The following is a 26,724-nucleotide window of genomic DNA, read 5'->3' as shown; positions in this document are numbered from 1 at the left end:
CATGTCCATTGAGTCAGTGATGCCATCCAACCATCTTATCATCCCCTTCTCCTCCCACCTTCAATCTTTCCCAGCATCAGGGTCTTTTCAAATGAGTCAGTTCTTCCCATCAGGTGGCCAAAGTATTGGAGTTTCAGCTTCAGCCTCAGTCCCTCCAATGAACATTCAGGATTGATTTCCTTTAGGATGGAATGGTTGGATCTCCTTGCAGTCCGAGGGACTCTCAAGAGTCTTCTCCAACACCACAATTCAAAAACATCAATTCTTCAGCTCTCAGCTTTCTTTATAGTTCAACTCTCACATCCATACGTGACTACTGGAGAAACCATAGTTTTGACTAGACGGACATTTGTTGGCAAAGTAATGTCTCTGCTTTTTAATAGGTTGTCTAGGTTGGTCATAGCTTTTCTTCCAAGGAGCAAATGTCTTTTAATTTTATGGCTGCAGTCACCACCTGCAGTGATTTGGGGGCCCCCCAAAATAGTCTGTCACTGTTTCCACTGTTTCCCCATCTATTTGCCATGAATTGATGGGACTGGATGCCATGATCTTAGTATTCTGAATGTTGAGCTTTAAGCCAACTTTTTGTACTCTCCTCTTTCACTTTCATCAAGACGTTCTTTAGTGGTTCTTCACTTTTTGCCATAAGGGTGGTGTCATCTGCATATCTGAGGTTATTGATATTTCTCCCTGTAATCTTGATTCCAGCTTGTGCTTCATCCAGCCCAGTGTTTCTCATGATGTACTCTGCATATAAATTAAACTTCTGTCCCCTCAAAGTTCTGCCAGTCACAGGAAACAGGAATTACTTGAAGTAAAAAGAAGGGAAGAGGTTATTGTAGGGATATAAGCAGGAATGGGAAACAAAACACAGCCAGGCCCTGCACAGAGAAGGAGAGTAGGGAGCTAGTGATAGCTTACGGTGAACAATGTCGGATTCGTGATCTCCGAAGAAGATTTAGCTTTGGGACCAGGGACCAGGCTTGATCACTCAAGAGCTTTCGTGTAGCAGAGTTTTATTAAAGTGAAAAAGGGACAGAGAAAGCTTCTGACATAGACATCAGAAGGGAGACGGAGAGTGCCCACCTTTGCTAGTGTTAGCAAAGGAGTTATATACTTTTTCAATTGGCTACTATAGTAAATCAAAAGAATGTCTCAAAGTTGTAAAGATCTTACTAGGCCCACTCCCACAATTTACTTTTTAAGATGACAGGATTAGAACTAACAATAGAAAGATCTTACCAGACCCACTCCCATAATAAACATTCTAAAATAACAGGATTAGTCAGAAGGTTTTCAAGGAGAAACTGTCCTCAAACAAGATACATTGTTGTTATATAATTCTTAGTACAGAGTTTAAACTGAGTCCTTTGTTGTGTAATCATCAGTTCTGGGCTTAAAGAAACAAATATTTTATGAGACTAAAACTAAGGAATGTAGAGGAAAAAAAAAGACATTTGCCCTTTTTTCCTCCTTGAAAATTCCAGACCCTTATCTCCTCCTCAAGAGCCCCAGATCCCTCTCTCTCCTCCTCAGGGACCCTGGACTTCTTATCCACCTGCCTAGGAACTGACTCTCTCATTAGGAGCTAGGATCACATACATGGTCAGTCTGGCTTCTATCTGCTGTTCATGTTCCGTAGAGCACCCCCTTGCTTCCTCTTTGCATATCCTCTCCACTCTTCTCTCTTGGAAGCCTCATCAACTCATATCTGGCCCATAATGACATGTCCTTTCACGATTTGTGTCAAGTTCCACTGTTAACTAGGCTTCCCTTGTGGCTCAGCTGGTAAAGAATCTGCCTGCAATGCAGGAAACCTGGGTTCAATCCTGGGACGTTGGGAAGATCCCCTGGAGAATGGAAAGGCTATCCACTCCAGTATTCTGGCCTAGAGAATTCCATGGACTCTATAGTCCAGGGGGTCTCAAAGACCAGAGGGACTTTCACTTTCACTTTCTTTTCACTGCTGACTACATCGTTCTCAGCAGCTCCATTCCAAATACCAATTAGCCCATCCTTGCCAGGTGCAGAGGATTTAGGTTTACAGGGAAGAAGAGTCAAATGGATCAAATCACAACTGTGTGTGAAGGCAGTTCTCAGAGAAACAAGTCGTGGGTACAGGTAACCCCAGACAATCCATTTGCCATTTTGTAGAGCCTCCTCTTACTATTAGATTTACTTTCATGTTGCAGAAAGTCCAAAGTAACAGTGAGTTAAATACATGAGGGTTTATTTTCCTATGAAATAAAGGCATTAGAGGGGCTGCTGGGGCTGTTATCAGGGTTCTGTAGTCATTAAGAAGCCAGTGTTTTATCTTCTGCTCTGCCATTTTAGCACTGGCTTCTTCTCCAAGAACCCTCATGGTCCAAGATGGATGATGGTGGTCTAGTCATCACGTCTGCATTTCAAGCATCAGAAAGAACAAATGGGTAGAAGTTGTGATATTACTGTCTTTTAAAGGAGTCTTCTAAGGACTCACTCCAAATCATCTGCTTATATTTCACTGGCCAGAACTTAGTCACATGGCATACTAACAATAAAGGAAGCTGGGAAGTGTAGTCTTTGGCTGCACAGGTTGGCTCCAGGAGTAAAACCAATCCCTTCACAAAGGGGAGAATTAAGTAGCCAGCCAGCAGTAGCTACCACATGAAATTTTCAATGAATATAAAAATTCTACTAAGTTATGTAGTGACGCCCTCTAAAACTCCAGTCCTCAGCACTATATAATTCTTTAATATGTTTTGCCTTCCTTAACTTTTGTATTAGAGACAAGAATATGCGCGTGGATGCTCCCCCCTTCCTCCATTTTTTCTTCCTCCCTCTCTCTCTCTCATACACATACTCCCTTTGTGAATCCACATGCTTACACACTTTCTTACTGGTTTTAACCTTATTGATGTTAATCTTCTAGGTTTTACATTAAAACATATTGACTCAGTAATCTTGAGGATACCATTTTCTGCTTGTTCTTCAATTTGCCATTCATATAGAAAATAGAATTCTTATAGATCTTAAAACTGCAAAGGGAAGCTGTCATTTTTAAACACTATCATCAAAACCTAGATAATTTAGACTTTGAAAATTTCAACTTGAATATTAAGCTATCTAAAGAAGAGATTCTTCATCCTGGCTACACTCTAGAATAAAAATGTAGGGCTTCGGACTTCCTGGCGCACAGGATAGGAATCTGCTGCAATGTTGGGGACACGTGTTTGATCCCTGGTCTGGAGATCCCACATGCTGCAGGCAACTAAGCCACAACTATTGATGTCTGCACACTAGAGCCATGCTCCACAACGAGAAACACCAACGAGAAGCTTGCACACTGCAACAAAGAGTAGCCCTGCTGCACAGCTAGAAAGCTGCACACAGCAAAGAAGACCCAGTGCAACCAAAAACAAATAAATTTAAAAAAAAAAATGTAGGGCTTCTGAAAAATATTTATGCCTTGCACCCCAGCTGAATCATAATCTCTCCACAGATTATTCTTAGGTACAGCCAGTTGGAAACTACAAGTGTAAAAGTTGGTGAACCTGACTTACAACCCTTTGTCACCCCACCCAGCCCTATACACACATTCCTCCATGGCCAGAAAAACAAGAATAAACATTTAAAGTAGATAAAATGTCAGAAACAAAATGAGAATGTACTGGGAAAACGTATGCTTTGCGGACAAGTGTTTCTCTAGAGCAGTGGTTCTCAGTCTTGGATGCAGGTAAGAATCACCTAGAGGCCTGCTATTCAAAGCACTGGCGTCCCCTTGGGGCCTGATAGAAATACAGGCTCTAGTATTCCACTAGGACCTACTGAACCAGAAGCCCTGGGGGTGGGACCCAGAAATCTATCTTTTTAACAAGCCCAACAGAGGATTCTGAAGCTCGCTGAAGTTTAAAAACAATTCACCTACACTTAAAAACTATGCCTGGATCCTTTCCCAGGCCAATTGACTCTCTAGCCAGTGGTGCCTAAATTAGTGAGGTTTGTTTGCCTTTTATGCTCTCTGCACAGCCAGCATGATTACCCCTGCCAAAACCACAGCTAAATCTGATTGCAGGGACATATTTACCCAGAATTAGTTATCTTAATCAGTGGTGCCCTGGCAAATGTTTCAATTACCAACAGAGGCAGGGAAGCCCTGACTTGCAGCACTTGCCAATTTTCTCCCACCAGGGATGATTTCAAGTTACTAAAGAAAGATCATTGAACTGGGGATTGGGAAGAGGTGTGCACAATCTTCTCTCCAGAGCCAATGAGAGCTGGCTCCAGATCATACCGCCCCAATTGTTGTCGCCAAAACTGCTTTCAAAGGTACTTGATACAATAGCCCAAGTTTGTTCCGCAGTGCTTGCCATGAAGCCTTGACATTTTATCTCAACCGCTTAAGATCCCTAAGAAATTCTTTCATATTCCAGAACCACAATAAGATGCAACCTTAACATTTTTGAAACCCATGTTCATTCTTACAAATCTTAAAACTGGTATCTGTAGTTCAGAAACTGAAAAATTTAATAGCCACAATTTGTTGATCACTCAACTGATTTAGGTGATTCATCTACCAATTCTCACAACAATGTGAAGAGAAATTATTTACTCCTTTTTTACTTATGAAGAAATCGGGGTCGAAAAAACCTAGAAACCACCCAGAACCACACACATAATCAGTAGCAGAGCCAGGATTAGGATCTAAGTCTTTCTGCAGAGGCCATATTCTTGAGCATTAAGCTTTAATTAAGTTGTGACAAAAGAAAAGATATTTTCAGATAACCCGAGAGAGTTGATAATCTACAGAAAGAAAGCTTGGGTATAACCCTGATTTCAGAAATCCTCACAGCAACAAGATGTGAACAGCTGAGCGTATAGCACTTTACGATAGGCTGTTATTTTGAATTAGACAGGTTGTTCAGGGTTTTGTATACTTTGTAATTAACTTTTCCTTTCTTCTTTCACTGCAATGTGTATCATTATTAAATAGTAAATTCTATAACTAAGTTGAATGACAACAACAAATATGTTATCTGTAAATAACCACTCATTATTTGTGTTACATGCATATATAGAAAGATTTTTTTAAGCCCTGAATAGTTCACACTATCTGAGGCATATTTGTATATCCTATAGCACCTAGCAAAGTAAACATACAGAAGATTCAATAAAAGTTTGTTGACTACTAGAATTGACACCTTGCCCTGTTGTAATGAATAAGCAAATTGAAACAGGTGTTTTAAATCCCTTCTGAAACAAGATAGAGCTTAGTAACATTTGGAGAAAAAAAGTCATGTCCAACTCTTTATGACACCATGGACTGTAGCCCGCCAGGCTCCTCTGTCCATGGGATTCTCCAGGCAAAAATACTGGCTGCTGCTGCTAAGTCGCTTCAGTCGTGTCCAACTCTGTGCGACCCCATAGACGGCAGCTCACCAGGCTCCCCCGTCCCTGGGATTCTCCAGGCAAGAACACTGGAGTGGGTTGCCATTTCCTTCTCCAATGCATGAAAGTGAAAAGTGAAAGTGAAGTCGCTCAGTCGTGTCCGACTCTTCGCGACCCCATGGACTGCAGCCTACCAGGCTCCTCCGTCCATGGGATCTTCCAGGCAAGAGTACTGGAGTGGGGTGTCATTGCCTTCTCCAGAGGACCTTCCTGACCCAGGGATCAAACCCAGGTCTCCTGCATTGCAGCAGATTCTTTATCATTTGAGTCATCGGGGAGGCCTATCAATCAAAGAGACACATTATTCTCAGAATTCTTCCAGAATCTTAGATAATCAAAACAATTTGATGCTGAATCTCATATATCATTATGTTTAAGGTTTGTGACCCTCCAATATACTGCATTAAATTATAAGGGCCAAGATGCTATTTAAAGTCTGACAAAGTTAAAAGCTAGTTCTCGGTTTTCATTCAATGGGAACTAAAAGAAAATCAGAATCAATCAATATCAAGTGACTTCCTGGCCCCCTTTTTTCATCCCTAGCTTTCTAAGATCACTTAGTTTTCATATACTACTTTTTCTACTTCCAAACCACAAGAAAATATTTCTGCATCATCATCAGATTAAAATGTACTCAAGAATACAATACAAACCTGTCCTAAAAGTCACACAACATTGTCTTTATGCTATAGCATTCACAGAATGGGACCTGCCAAATATGAGATCCACTAAAATTGTAAAGGTCTTATATTTTCATGCCATTGGGAAGGTTTAACACCAGCAGAAATAATGTTAATTGTGTATATTTTTCTAAGGATATCTAAGAAAGATATTTCTACTTCTCTTGATTGCTATATAAAATGAAAAGGTTTAATTTACTTTACTTTATTCTCTCAGCTTAAATACTTACTTCTAAAAGGGGGGAAGAAACTTATTCTGCCAAGTAGGGCTAGTACTTCTAAATTCTTAGTTTAATCCAAGACAAGAGTTTTCATAGTTTAACAAAGGATCATACAGTATGTAGCATTTGACAGGAGAAAGTACTTTAATGAAAGTAGAGATTGGTCTTTACTTTGTGAAGTTACTTTTCCATATATTGTGTATCAGATATGTCAATGAAGGGAAGGGAAAATGCCATAAACTCCAAGGATTTTTTAAAATCAAGGTTTGGAGAACCTTCTGAGTCAATCTTTTTAAAAATATATAGAGTTTTACTTATTATTTTTATTGTACTGGGTCTCTGCTGGCGTGCAGGCTCTTCTCTAGCTGCCCTGCGAAGGCTTCTCACTGCGGGAGGGCTGGGGTGGGGCTTTTGTTGTTGTTGCAGAGCACCTGCTCTGGGACACGCAGGCTGCAGCAGCTGTGGCCCCGGGGTCCACAGCACAGGCTCAGTAGTTGCTGCCCACGAGTTTAGTTGCCCCACAGCATATGGAATCCTCCCAGATCAGAGATCGAATCCATGTCTCCTGCATCAGCAGGAGGATTCATTACCACTGAGCTTCCAGAGAAGCCCCTGACTTGGTATTGTTGGTGTTGACTTTCCTGATGGTATGAAAATGTAGAACCTTTCATTTTTAATAGATCTCATGTTCAGCAGACCATCCTCTATGTTCCAGGTATACTTTCAGAGACCATAAACCCATGGTGGTTGAAGCACTGTGGTCTCACTTGTGGCTCCTCCTACGGTTATTTACTCAAGAGGAGAGTCTCCTAAACAGCAAAACTTGACAGCCCTGACAATCTGATGCATGTATAGTATTTAGACATTTTCCATTTTCTTTATTAAAAAATGATTAACTATTTTAAGAGAAAGTATTAGACTGTGGGACTTACGGCAAATCATACAACGATTCTGTGAGTCAGATTCCTTTAAATAGAGAAAGTGCTCCCAGCTTGATCATCTTCCTTTTTTTAGGCACAAGCCAAGTCTAAGGCAACATTTATAATTATGGTGACCACATAATCTAGCATTGAAACCATGACATTTTTGAGAGCGAAAGAGCACCAGCAGTAATTATGGCAGGAAAACAGGCATAAAGGAGGATGGTCTAGAATGCATCGAAACATATGGTTACCTTACCTATAATGCTTTGTTGTTAGAAGAGGATGAGAAACAGCAAGACATATCCAGCTGCTTTGCTAAGGTTTGCTCTAAAATGAAGCAGAGTGACGAATCTAGCACATTTTGGGGGGAATTCAGCCCTCTTTAGTGTTAGTAACTAACATCAGTGTGTAGCTCAACACCTGTCCAGAAGCCCAAGCCTAACCCTAACCCTAGTTCAGTTCAGTTCAGTCACTCAGTCGTGTCTGACTCTTTGCAACCCCATGGACTGCAGCACACCAGGCCTCCCTGTCCATCACCAACTCCCAGAATTTACTCAAACTCACGTCCATCAGGTCAGTGATGTCATCCAGCCATCTCATCCTCTGTCATTCCCTTCTCCTCCCGCCTTTAATCTTTGCCAGCATCAGGGTCTTTTCAAATGAGTCAGTTCTTCCCATCAGGTGGCCAGAGTATTGGAGTTTCAGCTTCAGGATTAGTCCCTCCAATGAACATTCAGGATTGATTTCCTTTAGGATGGACTGGTTGGATCTCCTTGCAGTCCAAGGGACTCTCAAGAGTCTTCTCCAGCATCACAGTTCAGAAGCATCAGTTCTTTGGTGCTCAGCTTTCTTTGTAGTCCAACTCTCACATCCATACATGACTAACGGAAAAAGCATAGCTTTGACTAGATGGACCTTTGTTGGCAAAGTAATGTCTCTGCTTTTTAATATGCTGCCTAGGTTGGTCATAACTTTTCTTCCAAGGAGCGTCTTTTAATTTTATGGCCTACCCCTAACCCAGATACTATCTACTCAGAACTTTGAGCACTCCCAACAAGAGGACCATTGTTTCTATTTCTTCTTCCAAATTCATAAACATTCTAAAATGGGGCTGCTGCATTGCCCAACTCCAAGGTCACAACACAAAGGACAAAATGTCAATAAATGATGTCTCATGGAGTTGTGCATTGTGGTGGCCTTTCCCTTCTTCCTGGCAATCAAACAGATCTGGAAAGAAGGGGAGAACTCACAAGACACTGATTGGCTGATTGCTGGCCACTCTGGCTGTGCGTTTTTAGCAGATACTGAGTTGACCAAAAAGTTCATTCTGATTTCTGAAAGAACTTTTTGACCAACCGAATGATGAAGAGCCTGGCTGGGCACTTTCTGACGGGTGAGGCGATGGTGACATTTTCTCTTCTCTCCCCTACTCTTGTTTTGTGTGCAGCGACTCCAGTCAGCTACAACAGCTTCACAACCAAGTTTTACTGGAACAGCATCAGTTGCAAAACCCATCTCCTTTATCTCCTAAGGAGTTTCCTTTCAACATGAGTGTTTTGAACTCCACTACTCTTCCAGCAGTGACAGTGTCCAGCAAGCATGCGAAGGCCCCGCCATCACAGACATTCAGCTTGGCCCGGCCAAAGCACTTCTTCCCCTCTACAAGTACCACCGCGGCCTCCGTGTCCCCTTCCAGCTCTCCAGTGTTCACACTGAGCAGCACTTCTCAAGCCATGCAGAGGACAGTGAGCAAAGAAAGCCTCTTAGTTACTCACCCCTCTGCTCAAACCAAATCTCTAGGAGGGGCCTCCATCCAAAACGAGCCACTCCCTACTCCAGGTCCAACAGAGCCAGTGCAACTGCCACTCACCTTTTCCATCTCCAGCGGAAACCAGTTTCAGCCCCGCTGTGTGTCCCCAGCTCCTGTCTCTCCCACCAGCCGGATTCAGAACCCAGTGGCTTTCCTCAGCTCCGTTCTGCCTTCTCTCCCTGCCATCCCACCCACCAATGCCATGGGGCTGCCTAAAAGCGCACCATCCATGTAAGTATCTCAAGATTTGAGTCTTTATTGAATTTGTCACAACATTGCTTCTTTTTGATGTTTTGGGGTTTTGGCCAAAAGGCATGTGGGATCTTAGCTCTCTGACCAGGGATTGAACCCCCACCTCCTGCATTGGAAGAGTAAGTCTTAACAAGTGAACCACCAGGGAAGTCCCTCAGTGAGGTTTCTTGATGTAAAAGATGTCATTTAAGAAGGGGTCTGCATAAGAATAGCTTAGTCTAGGATAGGCCTATCAGTTATCATTATCACTTATCCTATATTATCACTATCTTTTCCCTGGTGGCTCAGATGGTAAAGAATCCACCTGAATGCAGGAGACCCAGGTTTGATCCCTGGGTTAGGAAGATCCCCTGGAAGAGGGCATGGCAACCCACTCCAGTATTCCTGCCCGGAGAATCCCATGGACAGAAGAGCCTGGTGGGCTACAGTCTATGGGGTCATAAAGAATCAGACATGCCTGAAGTGACTTAGCATGCACGCATTTTAAATATATTTTTATAATTTAAATACTGAAAACACCTCTATACACAGATTCTTTGCTCAGTGCTCAACTTTTGCACACAAGATGCCCTACGTAAGTGCTTGAGGACTCCTGGTGTATGGTTGTCATTCCAACCACTCTTAATTCCTAGGCCTTTGTACCCTGACCAGGGCTTTTCATGAGTGACTTAGGGGTGAATTAATTTTACAGGCCATCCCAGGGACTAATGAAGAAAAATACAAAGTCTTCCCACCCAGTGAGTGATGATTACATCCGTGAAACTAAGAATGCGGTGATTCTAGACTTGGGAAAAAAGATGAATTTCAGTGATGTCAGATCAAACCAGCAGGTAAGACTGTTGGGTTCAGATGACTTATTGGAATTTCATTGTAAGGAATGTAAGTTTGCTTAATTCAGTCCTTAGGTAAGCGGACCTCAATGAAACTGACACTCCCGCTTTGGAAGGCAGAGTACAGACTGACCATGGTTTGCGCAGGAAACTTGTCCACATGGATCCACAGTTCTTGATTAGCCCGACAGCTACTTCTGTTTACTTGTTTACATGTGTTTACCTAGAATAGAGTAGGTTAAGGAGAGGGACTAGACAGTCTGTCTTCCATTCCAGCAATCCTCTGCTCAGTACTAGCAAACACCATCACATCTTTGAGACATTTCAAGATCTGAGCCTTGAGGTGATCTGGACTTGAAGGAACTCTGGAGTTCCAAGCTGTCTTTTATACGATTCCTTCAACCCTAATGTGCCTGGGGATTGCTCACCAGTTCTTCTCAGTCTTTACATTACGTTAAAGTGTGTGAAACAGCCATTAGCCAGTATCCTGTGGTTCAACCTGTACAACCCCCTGCTTTTTAGTAAGTGTTTACACTGAAAGAGAAAAAGGAAAGTCATATGCAAGCATTATATGAAAGAAACACTATTTTATTTGAGCTAGTTTTTCTTTTTCATCTGTGCCACATAGCATGCAGGATCTTAGTTCCCTGATCAAGGATCAAACCCATGCCCTCTGTAGTAGAAGCACGGAGTTCAAACCATGGATCACCAGGGAAGTCCTGAGCCATTTATTTTTGCTTTCTGTACACTGGTTATTTTTTAAATGCAGATATATATTTTAATAATTTAATTCTTGGTTTATTTCCTCAGGTAGGGACTGAGTGAAAACTATATGTCAAATATTGTGCAGTCTGTGATATAAGTGACCCTGGAAACAAGTTTCCACACTCCCCTGACCATATGCTGCTTTCCTTCATGTTTTTAAATCTTACTTCCAGTGGAGCCACTGATATACAGTATTTTACTAGTGTATTATATGTTGGGAAATTCTTACTGAGTGGATTCTTTTGTATATAGTGTTTACAGTACTCAAAACTGGAACTTCCCTGGTGGGCCAATGGTTGAGACTTTGCCTTCCAATGCAAGGGGTGTGGGTTCAATCCCTGGTAGGGGAGATTCACATGACTCAGGGCCAAGAAACCAAAACATGAAACAGCCAATATTGCAACAAATTCAATAAAGACTTTAAAAATGGTTCATATCAAGTAATATCTTTTTTAAAATGCTCAAAATAATGCTTAAAAATGTTTTTTAAAATTGACTTTAAAGTATTGACTTGAAGCAATCGGAAATATTTAAGCTTGCCATGATCGAGTACACTTTTCATATATCATTTCATCAAATTCATACATACCTGGGAGGCAAATACCAAGGCAACTATTCTTCTCTTCCATCTTCTAGATAGAGAAACTGAGGCACAGCTGTCAAACTGTCAGGTCAGTGGTAGAACAGGAACCAGAGGCCTGGTTTCCAAGACACTCACACATTTTCCCTGAACCTCTGCAGTCTTTTGCAGTTTTATGACAATTACCTCCAAACCCCATAAACATTGCTCTGTCTAGCACAGATCTGTTTTCCTATAATACTGTCATCACAGTTGTGGTTGTTAATCCTTCTAAGTATCACTGAAATCAGAGCTGTGTTCAGACTGTCTTTTACAGCTCAGAAAGGGAGCGATTAGAACCCTATAAAAATGATACCAAGTCAGCACAGGGTCTGTCTGGTTTTACCTTTATGGTTACTCTGTAGGGAGATTCATGCTAGTCCACTGCCCAACTCAAGGGAAAGTAGGGTTTTTCTCTTATCTGAACTGTGAGTACATGTAAACATGAATTTCCACGAGTAGAGTGCTATAAATCCAGTAGAACTCTATTAAACCTCCATCATGAATTAAATTCAAGCCTAACAGCAGGAACTTAAGAGTTTCAAAAAGTATCTCAAGCCTCCCCATCTGAAAACTGTGACACATGTCTGTGTTCTTCTGACTATTATTATTCTTAGAGCTGCTGCTGCTGCTGCTGCTAAGTCGCTTCAGTCGTGTCCGACTCTGTGCGACCCCATAGACGGCAGCCCATCGGGCTCCGCTGTCCCTGGGATTCTCCAGGCAAGAACACTGGAGTGGGTTGCCATTTCCTTCTCCAGTGCGTGAAAGTGAAAAGTGAAAGTGAAGTCATTCAGTCGTGTCGGACTCTTAGCGACCCCATGGACTGCAGCCTACCAGGCTCCTCCGTCCATGAGAGTTTCCAGGCAAGAGTACTGGAGTGGGGTGACAGAATTGATCTTACACAGCATTCTGTGCCAATGAAATGAAATGAAAGCCAAGCTACATAATGCAATTCAGGAAACTAAGGAGCTATTATCTGAGATGGAATGCTTGCGTTAGGTTGGTAGATGTTGATCTGAGGAAGTTTTGAGGCCATATTACAATACTGTTTTGTCCACTGCTGTCTTGGGAAACAACAGTGAAAAAGTCATGAAGAACTGTCTAAATGTGCTGTGGCCCACTGATGAAGTTAAGAAGAAAATTTGTTTAGAAAAAGTGGAAAAGAATCATAAAGAAACATGAGTATTGACAGCTGTCTATACCTGCATTCTAGGTACATGGGAATATAGCTAATCTATTTTTTTACTTCCACATTAGCATTGGATATTTAATGTCTTATTTCAACTTTCATCCTTGACCTTGTTTCTCTGGAAACCTCCCCATCTCTTTATTCTGATCCTCCCTCCCATTTTTTAAATGAAAACTTTTAAAAGTGTGGCTCCCAGATACTCCCCTCTATGACAAAGAGGAAACAATATAAGTACCTAATTCTTGCTCTGCTTTTTTTTCCTCTAATCTCCTTCTTCTCTAAACTCCTTAGTCATTTCTTCTATTTAAATCTTACCTCTTCATCTCTTACCATGAATTCTTTATGAAAATTCTCCCTTGAGCACAAATAATCTTGCCATCTATTTCTTTTCTAATAAGAGTACCATGTGTCACTGGCCTTACATTTTTCACCATGGGCATGGTAGGACCCTGAGTGATGGAAGAGTGAAGTGTCCCCATGTCATCTGCTGTGGGTCCACCCAGGATGTACTAGTCACAAGCTCCCTGAGAGCTGGAGTCAGGGGAGGAGGGTCTTGCTCATTGCTGCACCCCTGCTGTGTTTGGCCCAGAGTAGGTGCCCAGGGAATATCTGTTGAATTAAGTCACAACTCTGGGATTTATATTAGTTTCAGATAGGATAATGAAACTTTTGACCAAGGAGAAAATTTTGGATTTGTTGCATCTCTATAGAAAATATCTCACTTGACTACAGGGATTCTGATTATACCTAATTATAGATACTATCTACCAGTATAATAATCTTTTAATCAACTGACTGCTGCTGCTGCTGCTGCTAAGTCGCTTCGGTCGTATCCGACTCTGTGTGACCTCATAGACGGCAGCCCACCAGGCTCCCAAGTCCCTGGTATTCTCAGGCAAGAACACTGGAGTGGGTTGCCATTTCCTTCTCCAATGCATGAAAGTGAAAAGTGAAAGTGAAGTCGCTCAGTCATGTCTGACTCTTAGCGACTCCATGGATGGCAGCCTACAGACTGCAGCCTACCAGGCTACTCCGTCCATGGGATTTTCCAGGCTAGAGTACTGGAGTGGGTTGCCATTGCCTTCTCCGAATCAACTGACTAAAGAGATGAAAACTTTAAAAAATAGCAAAATTAAGCAAAGCTCTGGGATTAACTGAAGCTTTAAGGGTAAATCTGTGAATCATTTAGTGATCATTTATTCTTAAAGACAAAATTTGGATTTAAAGTATTTTTAAATACTTTAAAAGGAGGTCTACCTCCTCCACAGTAGAGTCTGTTTTATAGAATGCTGTACCACCAGTGCCTATTATAGTATTCTAAGAATCTAGCAGTAAGGACAGGGCGGGGGGCTATGAAGCCTGGTTATTTCTATTGAAGGTGGCATGCAGTATTAGATACATGGTAAAAGAAGACATCCTCTGTGTATGTTAAAGTTTATCTAGAAATCTTTGATCTGCTGCCCATACTGTGGGCTGTCCCAGGAACAAAGGAGAATACCGTCTCTAACGCATACAACTTGCTTTAGCACACACTCAAAGGGCTCCCAACCAACTCTGGGTACAGTGTGTCTTCCAGCTGGTTTGATCCTACTTGATTATTTGCCCTGAAGCCCAGACTCAGAACCCAGCTCAGGGCACTGAGAGTCAGATCATGCCCCATGTTTTGGAAATCCGGAACCTTGGCAATGACATATCTGATTAGAGTATGTCATGACACTGTGATTCTCAGCAGAAGGAAAGTACTCTCCACCACTCTGACAATTTGAAGGAAATTTCTGCAGATGTGTCCCAGAAACCAAACGCCTAAGTTGTCAAACTATCAGCCTTAAGAGGATTATCTTTAAAGACAAAACACACACACACACCTATATTTTCAAGTGGCATATTCTTCTGAAGTAATATTTTGGCTTTTCATTTTCTTTCATAGAGCAACTGAAATTCTGTGCAATTCATTTTCACTTCAGGTCTTTAACATAAGCCTGGAAAGGATGGGCCATATGTCATTGACTTGCTGGCCACACAGACCAGATTTACACAGAAAAATATTCTCTCCTTTGAGCACAGACATCACCTACAAGCAGACTTCACAGAAACTCCTGCTTCTACTCACAAAGGGGACAAGGCAAGGGAAAATGGAGAACAAAGCACAAATCCAGTCCTGGAAATTCAAAGTGCACGGCCATCCACAAGGCGTCAGTAGTACAACCTTTGTGCAGAACAGTGCAGAAAGCACATTCAAATTTAACTTAAACATATTGCTTCTTTGCAAATGTCCTTAGAAAACCTGAATCTCATTGGTCACAATTTGGAATGACAACCTTGATTTATGTATAAGAGGAGTAGTTATTCCTGGGATAACCAACTCTCAGGAGCAAGGCACCCCTCCCCTCCTCAAATAAAAACCCTACACTAATTCCTGCTTTGGACATGGCATGCATCTTTGTAAACAGCCCAGTTGTAAAGATATGCTGCTGCAGAAACAGGCCACATACTCCTGCCACACAGTTGCATAATTTCCTTTTTCCTAAGGATCAACTCCCCAAATATTTTATGAACTCCTTCATAGACATGCCTTCACCTACAGTATTCTTATTTGGTTGTGCATCTGTGACTCATACATTACATCATATAACTGGTACCTTAAACAATTGTATCTTAAATGCAATTTTATTTTTTCTCCCTTTCTCCTTTTAAATTTATTCAGTGGGGCTAATCCTTCTCCTGCTCCTGACAACCTCAAATATGAGGTAATCTCAAAACTGTTTTGACCACTTTTAGTTCACGTAAGGTTCTATGTTTTCTTTGTTGCAAAATACAAGCTTGATCCAAAACCATGCAATGTCCAATTCCTGTAGTAACTAACACCCTAATCCTTATTCAAGAATAAGACCCCACACACAAACACCTCACACCCAGAGACCCCCTACAAATGGGACATCTAAAACCAGGAAGGAAGTATGGCCAACTTCTCTTTTTCGCTCCCTCCATCCCCCATTTCACTAACTGCTGTTCCTGACTTCTTCCTTTCCCAGCCACAGGGACAAAAGCTGACCCCATGCTGGCTTTCTCTCATATGTGGTCCACATGTGCAGGACAGGAATCATCACAGGTCCTCTGACCTGACACCATGCAGGAGTATGGGCCACTGAAAGCAGCCATCACTTGCCCACCAATAACCCACCTTGTTTCTCACTCTAGATTCCTTAGGCAGGAGTCAGATACCAACCCACTGGAGGAACAGTAAGTGCTACAAATGAGTCTATTTAATCTTCCTCAATAGCCTGGAGGTGAAACGCAGGTACTCTGGGACTGGAGGTATGAGACAAACATATTATTAGCTCTCTCCAAAGTCATCTCACTGGATCTTCTCCTTTCTGACTGTTTTGTATCTCTGATGAAGAATCTCAGTTATCTAATCTGTCCTTGAAGGCCTGCTTTGAAATTTCAGTGACCTCAGTAGAAACTTACAGTTAAGATCTGGTTACAACTGTATCCTCAGTACAAAGTAACAAACAGTATATTTTAGATAACTCACTGAGTGTTCTGTTTTCATTACCTCCCAATTTGTAGTACTGGTAAAATAGTAAATATATAACCAATAAGTGTACTTTTATAGCAAAACAAAATGTGCATATTTTCATTATGTTGCTTCCATGGTTCCTTTGGTTAAATCAATTCAAACATTAAAAATTCCATAAAATCAGGTCCCAATTTGATAAAAATCAAGTTCCTAAAGATTGGAATGCATGGAGACAATGCAGTTTTTATATTCTCAGGCAAGTACTCAAAGCCTTATCTATCACCTATTTGTTCCTGAAGTGTACACATAATCATAACTTACCACCATGCACAATAATACTTGTTTGGAAAAATTAATTCATACTTTCAATATAGAAAGCCAGGAACTGACCAGCCCTCACTCATCATGTGGTAGGAGAAGCTGCAGAGAAGGTTCTTTAGTTTGGATCAAGGACTCCACTAAAATAGTGGCTACAGGTGGTATGGAATGGATTGGGAATCTGGGGACTTAAACAAAACAAGATGAGCTGCCATAGAACCTAGGACCTCTTGCCACCCTCACAAAAAACCTGGCTTATCCTGAACTCCAGGATCTCATGTGAGGTTAGCAAACTATGAGAATCATTCATTTGACTATTATTTTTAAAATAATAAGGCAACTTAGTACCAACCTCACATAGTAAGGGAATAAAATAACTCACTGGTTTTATTCCTAAGCATCCAAAGAATAAACATATCTGTTAAAAGGAAAAATAATGCCTATTTAGGAGCATGAATGCAATTCAACAAAGATGAAAAATGTACTCCTTGTGGGATTTTTAAATTGTCAAGAATAGGAAATATTTCAAATTTGTAAGATTAGTTAAGGTATTTATGGAAAATATGCTCATTGTATAGTATTAGGGAGAATAATTTGAAATTGCTGATATTCTAAAACTTTTAATCCTCAAAAAATGGCAATTTCATATAGTTCAAACTAAACAGCTGGATAGCTGGAAGTTTTAAGTATTAACTTAAAATAAAACTCCCCAAATGTAGAAAATAGTCGTAATACTTTTAAACTAAATTAGATTTCAAATTAGAAGTGAACAATCTTTTACTTTAATTGGTTTGAGTTATCTGATGAAAAATGAATACACTTAACTGGAGAGTCATAATTTTTTTCTACTCTGAAAGAGCTGCTGTAGATTTATTTTGTTTACCCAGTCTAAGATGAGGATGAGAAGAAAGATTTAAAATTGGTTCTGAGAAATTAAAACCAAGAAACATTTGGTTTCTGTGTTTCCTAAGTGCCAATTCTACACAAATTCAGGCAGTGATATATATAAAACAATAACTAGAAGACATGAGTGATGCGATTTAATAGCTTGAGATTACATCTCATGAGTCCTGACCTCAATTATTCTGCCTATGAATGGGGGCAGATGCAAATCAGCCTGGTGCTCCCAAATTCACTTCAGGGGCATCCTGGTATCATCTGCATGGAACCTACCTAAATCATAAAATTATGATTAACTAGGGTCACAAGTTTAACCAAAGGTCTCACCCTCACCCCAGGTACCTGGCTGTGGATTCCTCAAAGATACAGTAGTGCAGGAGCAAATGAGAGCCTCCGTGTCATTCACGTATTCTTCCATTCTTTGGGTACTCAAGGAGCACCTGCCACGAGACAGGCACTCACTATTATACGTACCATTGACATCGTGGGAAGCAAGACAAACAAGAATTCTGCTTAGAGATTTTCAATCATTTAACCAATAAACAAATGAGCAAGAATAATACTGGAGGGACTTCCCTGGTGGTCCAGTGACTAAGACGCTGTGATCCCAACGCAGGGGGCCCAGGTTCTGATCCCTGGTCAGGGAACTAGAACCCACGTGCCACAATTAAGACCTGGTACAGCCAAATCAATAAATAAAAATAAGTATTTCAAAAGTTTTTTTAAAAAGAATAATACTGGATAGCAAGAAATGCTCTGTAGAGAATTACAATAGGGAGTTACTTTAGATGAAATGCCTGGGAAGGCTGTTTTACGGAGGTGACATTTAAGCTTGATAGAACAGGGCAGGAGAGGGAATGACAGGAATCCAGGATAAGTTCTAGATTTAAGTTAACTGGGTGCACTCAAAGCATGGTCTGAAACCTATGCCAATTTGCAAACTGTCATCTCTCCACCTTGAGATAACTATGGAAATTGAAAGTAACCACTAAGAAATTTCTATAGCATTTGACAGAGAAATTTTATGTCTATCAAACATAATCTTGCATTCTTTTAATATTTCACTTTTCTAGTAATTCATTTTTATTTTACAAGAAGAACAAGTTGAAAAATACCAATTTTTAAAATTTGGTTTTCACCATATCTAATGTGAGAAACACCAGTTTAACTACTTAACCAAGTGGATGAATAGTAGTGCCAGTTCCTAAAATGGGAACGAGCAGGGTAGGAGTTTATTCTCTGGGGAACAGAAATCAAGTATGTATCGTTTGAACCAGGCTACGTTTGAAGTGTCCATGAGGTACCCAAGCCCATAGAATAAATTGGTGGTAGAATAAATAATAAATTTATGACTTTCATGATATAGAGTAGATCATTGGGTATATGAGTTCTGCAGAGAGACCAGACTGAGAGACATGGATTTGGAGTCATCAGCACACAGAAGGCAGGTGAAGCTGTGAGACTGGATGAGACAATCTAGGACAGAGAAGGAAGAGCTAGCAAAGGAAACTGATAAGGAACAGCTAGAGAAAGGGAAGGAAAACCAATACAGTGTCATGGAAATCAAAAACAACAACAACAAAATGTTTTAAAAAGGAGAAAGTAAGGACTTCTTTGGTAGTCCAGAGGTTAAGACTTCTTATTCCCAATGCAGGGGGCCGGGTTTGATCCCTAGTCAAGGAACTAGCTCCCATATACCACAATGACAATCAAAGATCCTGCCTGCTGCAACTAAGATCAGGCACAGTCAAATAAATAATTTTTTTAAATGGAGAAAGTAGCCATCTATGTTAATGCTGCTCAGAAGTCAAGTTAGGCAAGAACAGATAAGTGACAACTGGATTTGGCACATAAGAAGACCCTGACAGTAGCAATCTCAGGAGAACTGTGAGAACACAAAATTAACTGGAGTGTGTTAGTGAAAGAAAAGGTGACAAGGGAATGAGGCTATAAGAGAGAAAATTATCTCAAACAGTTTTGTTGTGAGGGCTGCAAAGATACTGTGAAGGCAAGCATGGGGTCAATGGAGATTTATGAAGATAAGTTTTCTGATGGCAAAACCCAGTAGAGACAGGAAGGTGGTGATGCAGGCAAGTACTGAAATGCAGTTCAGAATAATTTTGCCAAAACACCATATAGACAGTTCTATATATCAAGATGGACACTTTCAGTAGCTATGGTAATTACATTCCATCTTCATTCCATTCCCTACAAGACTCTACTGGGACTCCATGATGGTGAGGAATCAGGACATTTTGCGATTGCAGTAGAGACCCAAATCTCCTTCAGTGCTCCATCGTGAGGAAGTGGAAATGGAACATGCCTGGTTTACGGAGGTTCCACGATATGAACCTAACATTTGAATCTTAAAAAGTTTCATCCTCAAATTATACTGATGAACACGTTCTTCCTCACCCACAGAAACTGACATTAAAACATGTTTGCCATTTTGACAGGAGTACAAAATTTCAAGCTTTGAGCAGAGGCTGATGAATGAAATAGAGTTTCGCTTGGAACGCACCCCTGTTGATGAATCAGACGATGAAATCCAACATGATGAGATCCCCACGGGCAAGTGTATAGCTCCCATCTTTGACAAAAGACTCAAGCACTTCCGGGTCACCGAAGGCTCTCCAGTGACATTCACCTGCAAAATTGTTGGGATACCTGTCCCAAAGGTAGGGGAAGATGAACAGCCAGTCAATCAACCAACAGTGCAAATCTGTAGGCTCAGTGCCCTAAGAAAGCCTTATCAGACTCTAGTGAAATATCTGTACAGAGAATACAAACCAATACCAGAAAATTAACAAAGGCCAGATAATCTGGCTAAAAAGATACAATCAGGAACAGAATCATTAAATAGGCAGAAAACAAATCAGATTACTTATGGGCATGTTGGAAAATTTTTGTAAAAGTTAAAAATAAATTTTCTTAGTCATGATCCTTTCTTTGGGGTTATTGAACCTCTCAACCATCAGATTCACCAATCTGATACTTTTTTTTCTATTTAACATCTACTGAATATCCCCAGCCAACCTGTTGTACAAAGCGAGCTATATTTGTATCATTACCATTAGGTTGGTAAATGCAGAAAATGTCATATCATTATCACTGGCTGGTGAAAAATCTTATGAGTCACCAGATTTTCTGGCAGTCAGCTGAGAGAGGATTTACACCCGGTATGTCTACAGCAGGGAATCTCTTCACTCTGCTTTCACAAATATTAACATGGCGTTAGCATGTATGGTTTGGTAACCAGGAAATGCAGAGAAGGTCAACTGCTACCGTACTTTAACTCATCTGTCTTTCAGAGATTCCCCTTGATACATGTAGAACTTAACATGAAAACTATGTAGACTTAAATTTTAGTCAGATGAGGAATTCAGCAAGTGAATCCTGGCCTCATTCCACTTGGTATAACACACTATACTATCCATTCAAGTAAGGTCAGCTATTCCAGGCCCTGAGATCTAGGACTTCTAGCAGGAAAAGTTTCAAGCTATCCCAGTTTTCATTATTTTGCCTCTGAAGACCCACCTGGCCCTTAGGGTGGCTTTTTAATTATAAAGTACAATAAAAATAATCAAAATATTTCTCTCCATCCTAAATTATTTGTAATTTTTAACTTAAATATTCTATATGTACAAGGGGAGAAGCATATTATACTGTCATTGTAATACGTCTGATAATTTTTCTCTGTTTTGTAAAGGATGGGTTACTAGTTGTAGAGATGGCAATCCATCCAGGCTGTATCCTACTCCTTATATCATGATCCTCTAAAGATGTACAAAACTGTGCATATTCTTCTTGTCTATTGTTCATTTCAGGTTTACTGGTTCAAAGACGGGAAGCAGATTTCAAAGAGAAATGAGCACTTCAAAATGAAGCGGGAAGGAGACGGGACATGTTCTCTGCACGTTGACTCCACCACCAGTGACGACGACGGCAACTATACCATCATGGCAGCCAACCCCCAGGTGGAGACGCAGGGTTCCACGCTGGGCTGCATTCTGAGGAAGGAGCAGTTGATATCATTGTGAATAAACCTTGAGAAGTGCAGGTTACTAAGGATTGCTGAGGAAAATGAAGCAGGGGCACTGAGACTGTGTAACTAGAGCACAGGATCACGATTTACAAGACTAGTCAGCCATGGATGGGTCACGCCACGCCTCAGCCTTTGTCAAAGGGCATTAGTACTATCTATTCACTAACTATATGCCTCAGACCTCCAGAATAAATCTTGCGTTTATCAACTCATTGACTCTCCTGAAGAGTCAATAAATCAATCTATCAAAGAATGATTTGCTATTTTTAGTTCTTTAGAGAATAAGCAAATTACTTGTGAATAGCCCTCACTCATAAAATGTGTTCTTTTTTTGGTAAAAGTTGGAAAGTCATATTTCACTTTCTTTTTCTGAAAAGATCAGGACTTAAAATCCCCCTTAAAAACATGGCAGAATATGTATACATATAGCTGATTCACATTGTTGTATAGCAGAAAATAACACAACATTGTAAAGCAATTATACTCCAATAAATAAATAAGTATAAAACTGAAAAAAATATGGCAGAATAAATATTTCCAACTACTATGACAATAGAAGGTACAGAACTATAATTTCTACTCTCACCAACTCCTATTAAAATGTTTTGAAGATAATCTCTATTGAGGAAAGCATAAAAATACTTGGCCATGATCTCTGCATGTGCCTGCAAATAATATTAAATGAATAAGAACTCAATTTTTTTTACATTTGTGTCTGTTCATTTTCAGCTTAAAAATGAAAGGCATCACAATATTCTTAAAAATCCTTTCCCCTGAAATGTTAACAGCAATTTAAAGAGTTATATTGTTTTTATCCCCCGCTCCAAAAAACTCATAATAGCCAAAAGCTAATAACACTTTGGTCCAGAAAAATGTATATATATTGAAAAAGTAGGGAGTTCTTTTTATTTTAATCTCTTTCCTTTTCTGTTTCTCAGGGGAGAATCAGTTGTTCTGGCCACTTGATGGTACAAGGTTTGCCCATCCGAAGTCGACTAACAGCTGGTCAGTCTCACAGGTAAAGACAGTAAGAACCTCACTTCTCCAGCCCCTCCCAAGCATCCACCTGCTGCAATGAGCACTGAAGTATTGGGCCTATAAACTGTCACCTGAAGTGTAGTCCTCCACCTGAAATACTGGCATCACTTGGGAGCTTGTTGCAAATGCAGAATTCCAAGCCCCACCCAGACCTACTGATCAGAATGTAAATTTTACTCAGATCCCCAGGTGATTCACAAGTGTATTAAATTTGAGAAGTATTGGTTCACAGCACATTTTTAACGTTAAAAATTTGTAACCATCCCTAGCACCTGTTTGTATAATATATAAATCAGACTGAACTGTTACCTTTTCCTTAAAAAACAGAAACTGTTCATGAGTATATGTATGCTAATAAAATATTTTTGTTGTTGTCATTATCTCCAACATAACAATTGTCTCCAACATAGCAAACTAACTTTCCTCCTCTCTGACTTTATTAATGTTGAGAAGAGAGAGCTTGGCTTTCTCTTGAGTCGTATGGTGCCACAAAGTCTTAGCAAAGCATTTCATAGTTGCTGACATGGATGAATTAAATTAGACTTACCAAAGGAACAAAAATAGTGACCTACGTTTCAGATACAGTATTTCCCTACCGTTACAACTATACCTTCTTCTTCAGTTTTTTTTTCCCCTTCCTCAAGAACAACTGTTACTGTTGGTCAGTCTTAATCAATTTAGGTTCATGATCATCTTTAATGGTCTGGCAGAATTTATAAGCCAGGTTACATTTTATTACTCAGAGACACAGGGACTGCAGCTGCCTTGATCTGAGTAATAAACAGGACTTCTCTTTTGGCTCTCATTTGAGGTTCAGATTGAATACTGATTTGTTTATTTTGAAACTTTTGAACAACTGGCCAAACCCAAGGCAAGGGGAGCTGAGTCACTTAACCCAGAAACCCAGAATGACTTCACAGAGAAAAAAAGCTAAAGCCTGCTTATTTAATTACAGATCTCACAAGATAATCCTACAATGGTGAGATACTTAATACTTTCTTTTTTCACATCAGCTCCACACTATTACTTATTATTTCTTTATGGTCCAGCAACCCTTACCCACATCCCCTAAAAGAAATCTTTCTCCAAGCCCTATAGCCACGTCTAAATGCCTATATTGTCATATGTTTATGAATTGGTTTCTACTGTTTAATGCCTGAATATGCTTGCTGTTTTAGAGGAAGGTCCCGAGTGCAAGAAAAAGACAAAGAACCCCTACAGGAACGCTTTTTCAGACCTCATTTCCTGCAGGCTCCTGGGGATATGGTGGCTCACGAGGGGCGCCTCTGTCGCCTGGACTGTAAGGTAGCCTCTAGCACCATTTTTGGCGCCAGACCTGTTCAGATTTTGTATTTATTTGTTTGAATGCACCTATTTTTGTTTGTATTTGTTTTATAGTTGGTTTGGGGGCTTTTTTTTTTTTTTTTTTTGGTGAAAGGGGACTGAGGAACAGAGAGAGAAAGAGACCACTTTTTTCCACCCATAAGGTTCTTTTGGAGCATTTAATACCAGATGAAAGTATCTATCATATCAAGTTAACTTTATGTTTGTAAAAGACAACCAAAGAGGTGATGTAGTTCAGACATCTTCCATATGGTACTTGAAAAGTCTTTATTACCATAAAGGCATAAGGATGATTTTTACATCCTTGAAATGAACTGCTATGAGGTACAGCCTTTGAAAAATTATAGTCACTGGCTCCAAAGCAGTTTATGAAAACAGAAGCTGGTTTCTAATACTAGCTAACATCCACCACCTTTAACTAGTCTATAATATATTCTAACTTTTCCACCGGCAACTAGGTTCAGTTGAACAGCATGGATAGTTCTCAGTATGAACAGAATCTTAAGTTCTCCTTCTGCCCTAACACTGCAGAATGCTACGGAGATTAAGATGCAAATTAGTAAAGGTTTAAGGTTAAATATTTATAGAGTCCACTCCTCTAGGTGGATCATGCCCTCAAATTAGTTACCTAAATAATATTTGGGATGGACTGTTAATTTCTTCCACCCTGAGTCCTAAAAGAAACCCATCCTGGGTCCACCCCCCAAAGATTCTGAGTTAATATAGTAAATGGGCATCAGGATTTTCAAATATTCCCATGTGATTATGACACACAGCCAGCTTTGAGAACACTGGTTTAACGTCTGCCCCTTTCTTGGCTACCTCTTGGTCGTTAGGTATGTAAGCAATATATTATCTCTGAAACTGACACTACAGGCCTATTTTATCTATTTAGCTTTTTAATTCTTATTCATTTTAATCTAGTATATAATCATTACCCAAACTGGGGTCCAAATACTATACAGTTTACGTTCACATGCCCATCCATCCAGATCCCTCTTGTGCTGATGCCCTCATGGAGAGGCTTCTCACCACTGGCATTCCCTCGCTATCTATGTGGTGCCAGATCAGGATGAAGAAGTCAGCCACCAAATAAACCTGCCTGTCATCAGTCTGTCATTTGCCTCAGCTGTCCTCTTGTTTATTAGGTGAGTGGCTTACCGCCCCCGGAGCTGACGTGGCTGCTCAATGGCCAGCCTGTCCTCCCCGACACCTCCCACAAGATGCTGGTCAGGGAGACCGGAGTCCACTCTCTGCTCATTGACCCGCTCACTCAACGCGACGCGGGGACCTACACCTGCGTTGCTACCAACAAAACTGGGCAGAATTCCTTTAGCTTGGAGCTCACTGTAGTAGGTAAGGTTTGCTGCTGGGACCTCTAAACATGACTCCCTCCAAAGATACTGCCCAAATATGCAGAGCCTCTGATGTAATTCCTTTGTCCTTTGCCCCACCGAGCCTCATCTCAGTTTCCCCTTCTCTGTACTAAGGGCCATGTTTCCTACATTGCTCTCAAAAACATATCAGTAAGCTAAAAACATAATGCGAAAAAAAAAAAAAAAAACATAATGCGGTACCTTGTGTATATCATGCTTGCAATAAATGATAGTCATTGTAATAATTAATCAATCAATTAATTACTAATTGACTATCACTCCGGGAGTTGGTGATGGACAGGGAAGCCTGGCGTGCTGCGATTCATGGGGTCGCAGAGAGTTGAACACGACTGAGTGACCGAACTGAACTGAACTTCAGTCACTTCCCTTACAGTTCATCACTCCAGGGTCTCCACCTACCCCAAGCTTCTATGCCTTTGCATTAATGGTCCCTTTACATGGAATGCCCTTCTTTGACTAGCAACCTCCTACTCATTCTCTAAGACTTATTTCACATGCTACCACAAAGGCACTGCGGACCCACCAGGCACCTCCTCCTCTATGTCCATAGCACTCAGTAAAGGAGAGACTCTTACAGCGCTCATGGCTTCTATGTAACTATTTTCTCTTTGCCTCCCTGAAGAGACTATGAGCCTCTGAGGCCACAGAAGCTTGTTCTTCTGTGCATCTCTGATGTCTGACTCAGTGCCTGGAACATGGAAGGCATTCAATCAATAACTAAACAAATGAACCCTTACCTTACAAGATGCTGTCAACAAACACTAATGTCTACAGTCATGATCCCCTGGGAGGTGCCAGCCCCTAGAATTAGCTTTCAGAATGAATGAATTCTTCCGTTGAACTTTCTCCTGCTAGCTCCCTTGTATGGCCCCTAAAAGAAATCAGGACGGCATCAGAATGTTAACCTTCTCTCTAGGCTACTAGCTGTTTCCTCTATATTATTTTCTTTTTTTTCCACTCTTAATCCCCTCTCCCAACAGAGTAGGAAAAGCTCATTTTGCGAGGATACACTGGTTGCAGCTTTTACTTCTTTCCCACTGTTTTGCTAAAGTATGGCCGCTGGAACCCTGAGATAGGAGGTGTCTTTGTCTTAACTGATTCTGCTGGGGCGGGGGGGAGGGGGAGGGGAAATGCCTCCTTATGAAACATAATTTGTGGTGTGTTTTTTTTTAATAGTATATGTCTTTTGATTTTTATGGAGCAATAAAATTTCTCAAAAAAATAAAAATAAAAAATACAATTTCTCAAGGTAAAAAAATGAGGGAAAATCAATATACCTTCTACAAAATAACCTCCTCTAAAAAAGAAAACAAAATATATTTAGTACATAAAATATATCATTTCTCAGAGTTTACTGCTGAGCAATAAAAGAAACTCCCTTAATTCCACACCTACCATTTGCATCCCATGTGTATTACCCAAATCCTTGAGCGTTGTCTCTCAAAA

At 40.6% G+C, this 26,724-nt stretch overlaps 1 protein-coding gene across 1 annotated transcript in view; it reads left to right on the top strand.

The window, feature by feature from the left end:
* Window positions 1-26,724, top strand: part of MYPN (myopalladin) — an 86,354-nt gene that overhangs the window by 50,994 nt on the left and 8,636 nt on the right. Inside the window, exons 11-17 of the mRNA XM_005699104.3 lie at window positions 8,699-9,292; window positions 10,005-10,143; window positions 19,911-20,132; window positions 21,282-21,431; window positions 22,438-22,517; window positions 23,716-23,842; window positions 25,030-25,237. Coding sequence (XP_005699161.2) covers window positions 8,699-9,292; window positions 10,005-10,143; window positions 19,911-20,132; window positions 21,282-21,431; window positions 22,438-22,517; window positions 23,716-23,842; window positions 25,030-25,237 — 1,520 coding nt within the window. The remainder of the gene's footprint in view (window positions 1-8,698; window positions 9,293-10,004; window positions 10,144-19,910; window positions 20,133-21,281; window positions 21,432-22,437; window positions 22,518-23,715; window positions 23,843-25,029; window positions 25,238-26,724) is intronic.

Source organism: Capra hircus, chromosome 28, assembly GCF_001704415.2.
Source record: "Capra hircus breed San Clemente chromosome 28, ASM170441v1, whole genome shotgun sequence".
Taxonomy (NCBI): domain Eukaryota; kingdom Metazoa; phylum Chordata; class Mammalia; order Artiodactyla; family Bovidae; genus Capra; species Capra hircus.
Note: the sequence above shows the minus strand (reverse complement) of the source record. Positions and strands in the feature narration are given on the sequence as shown.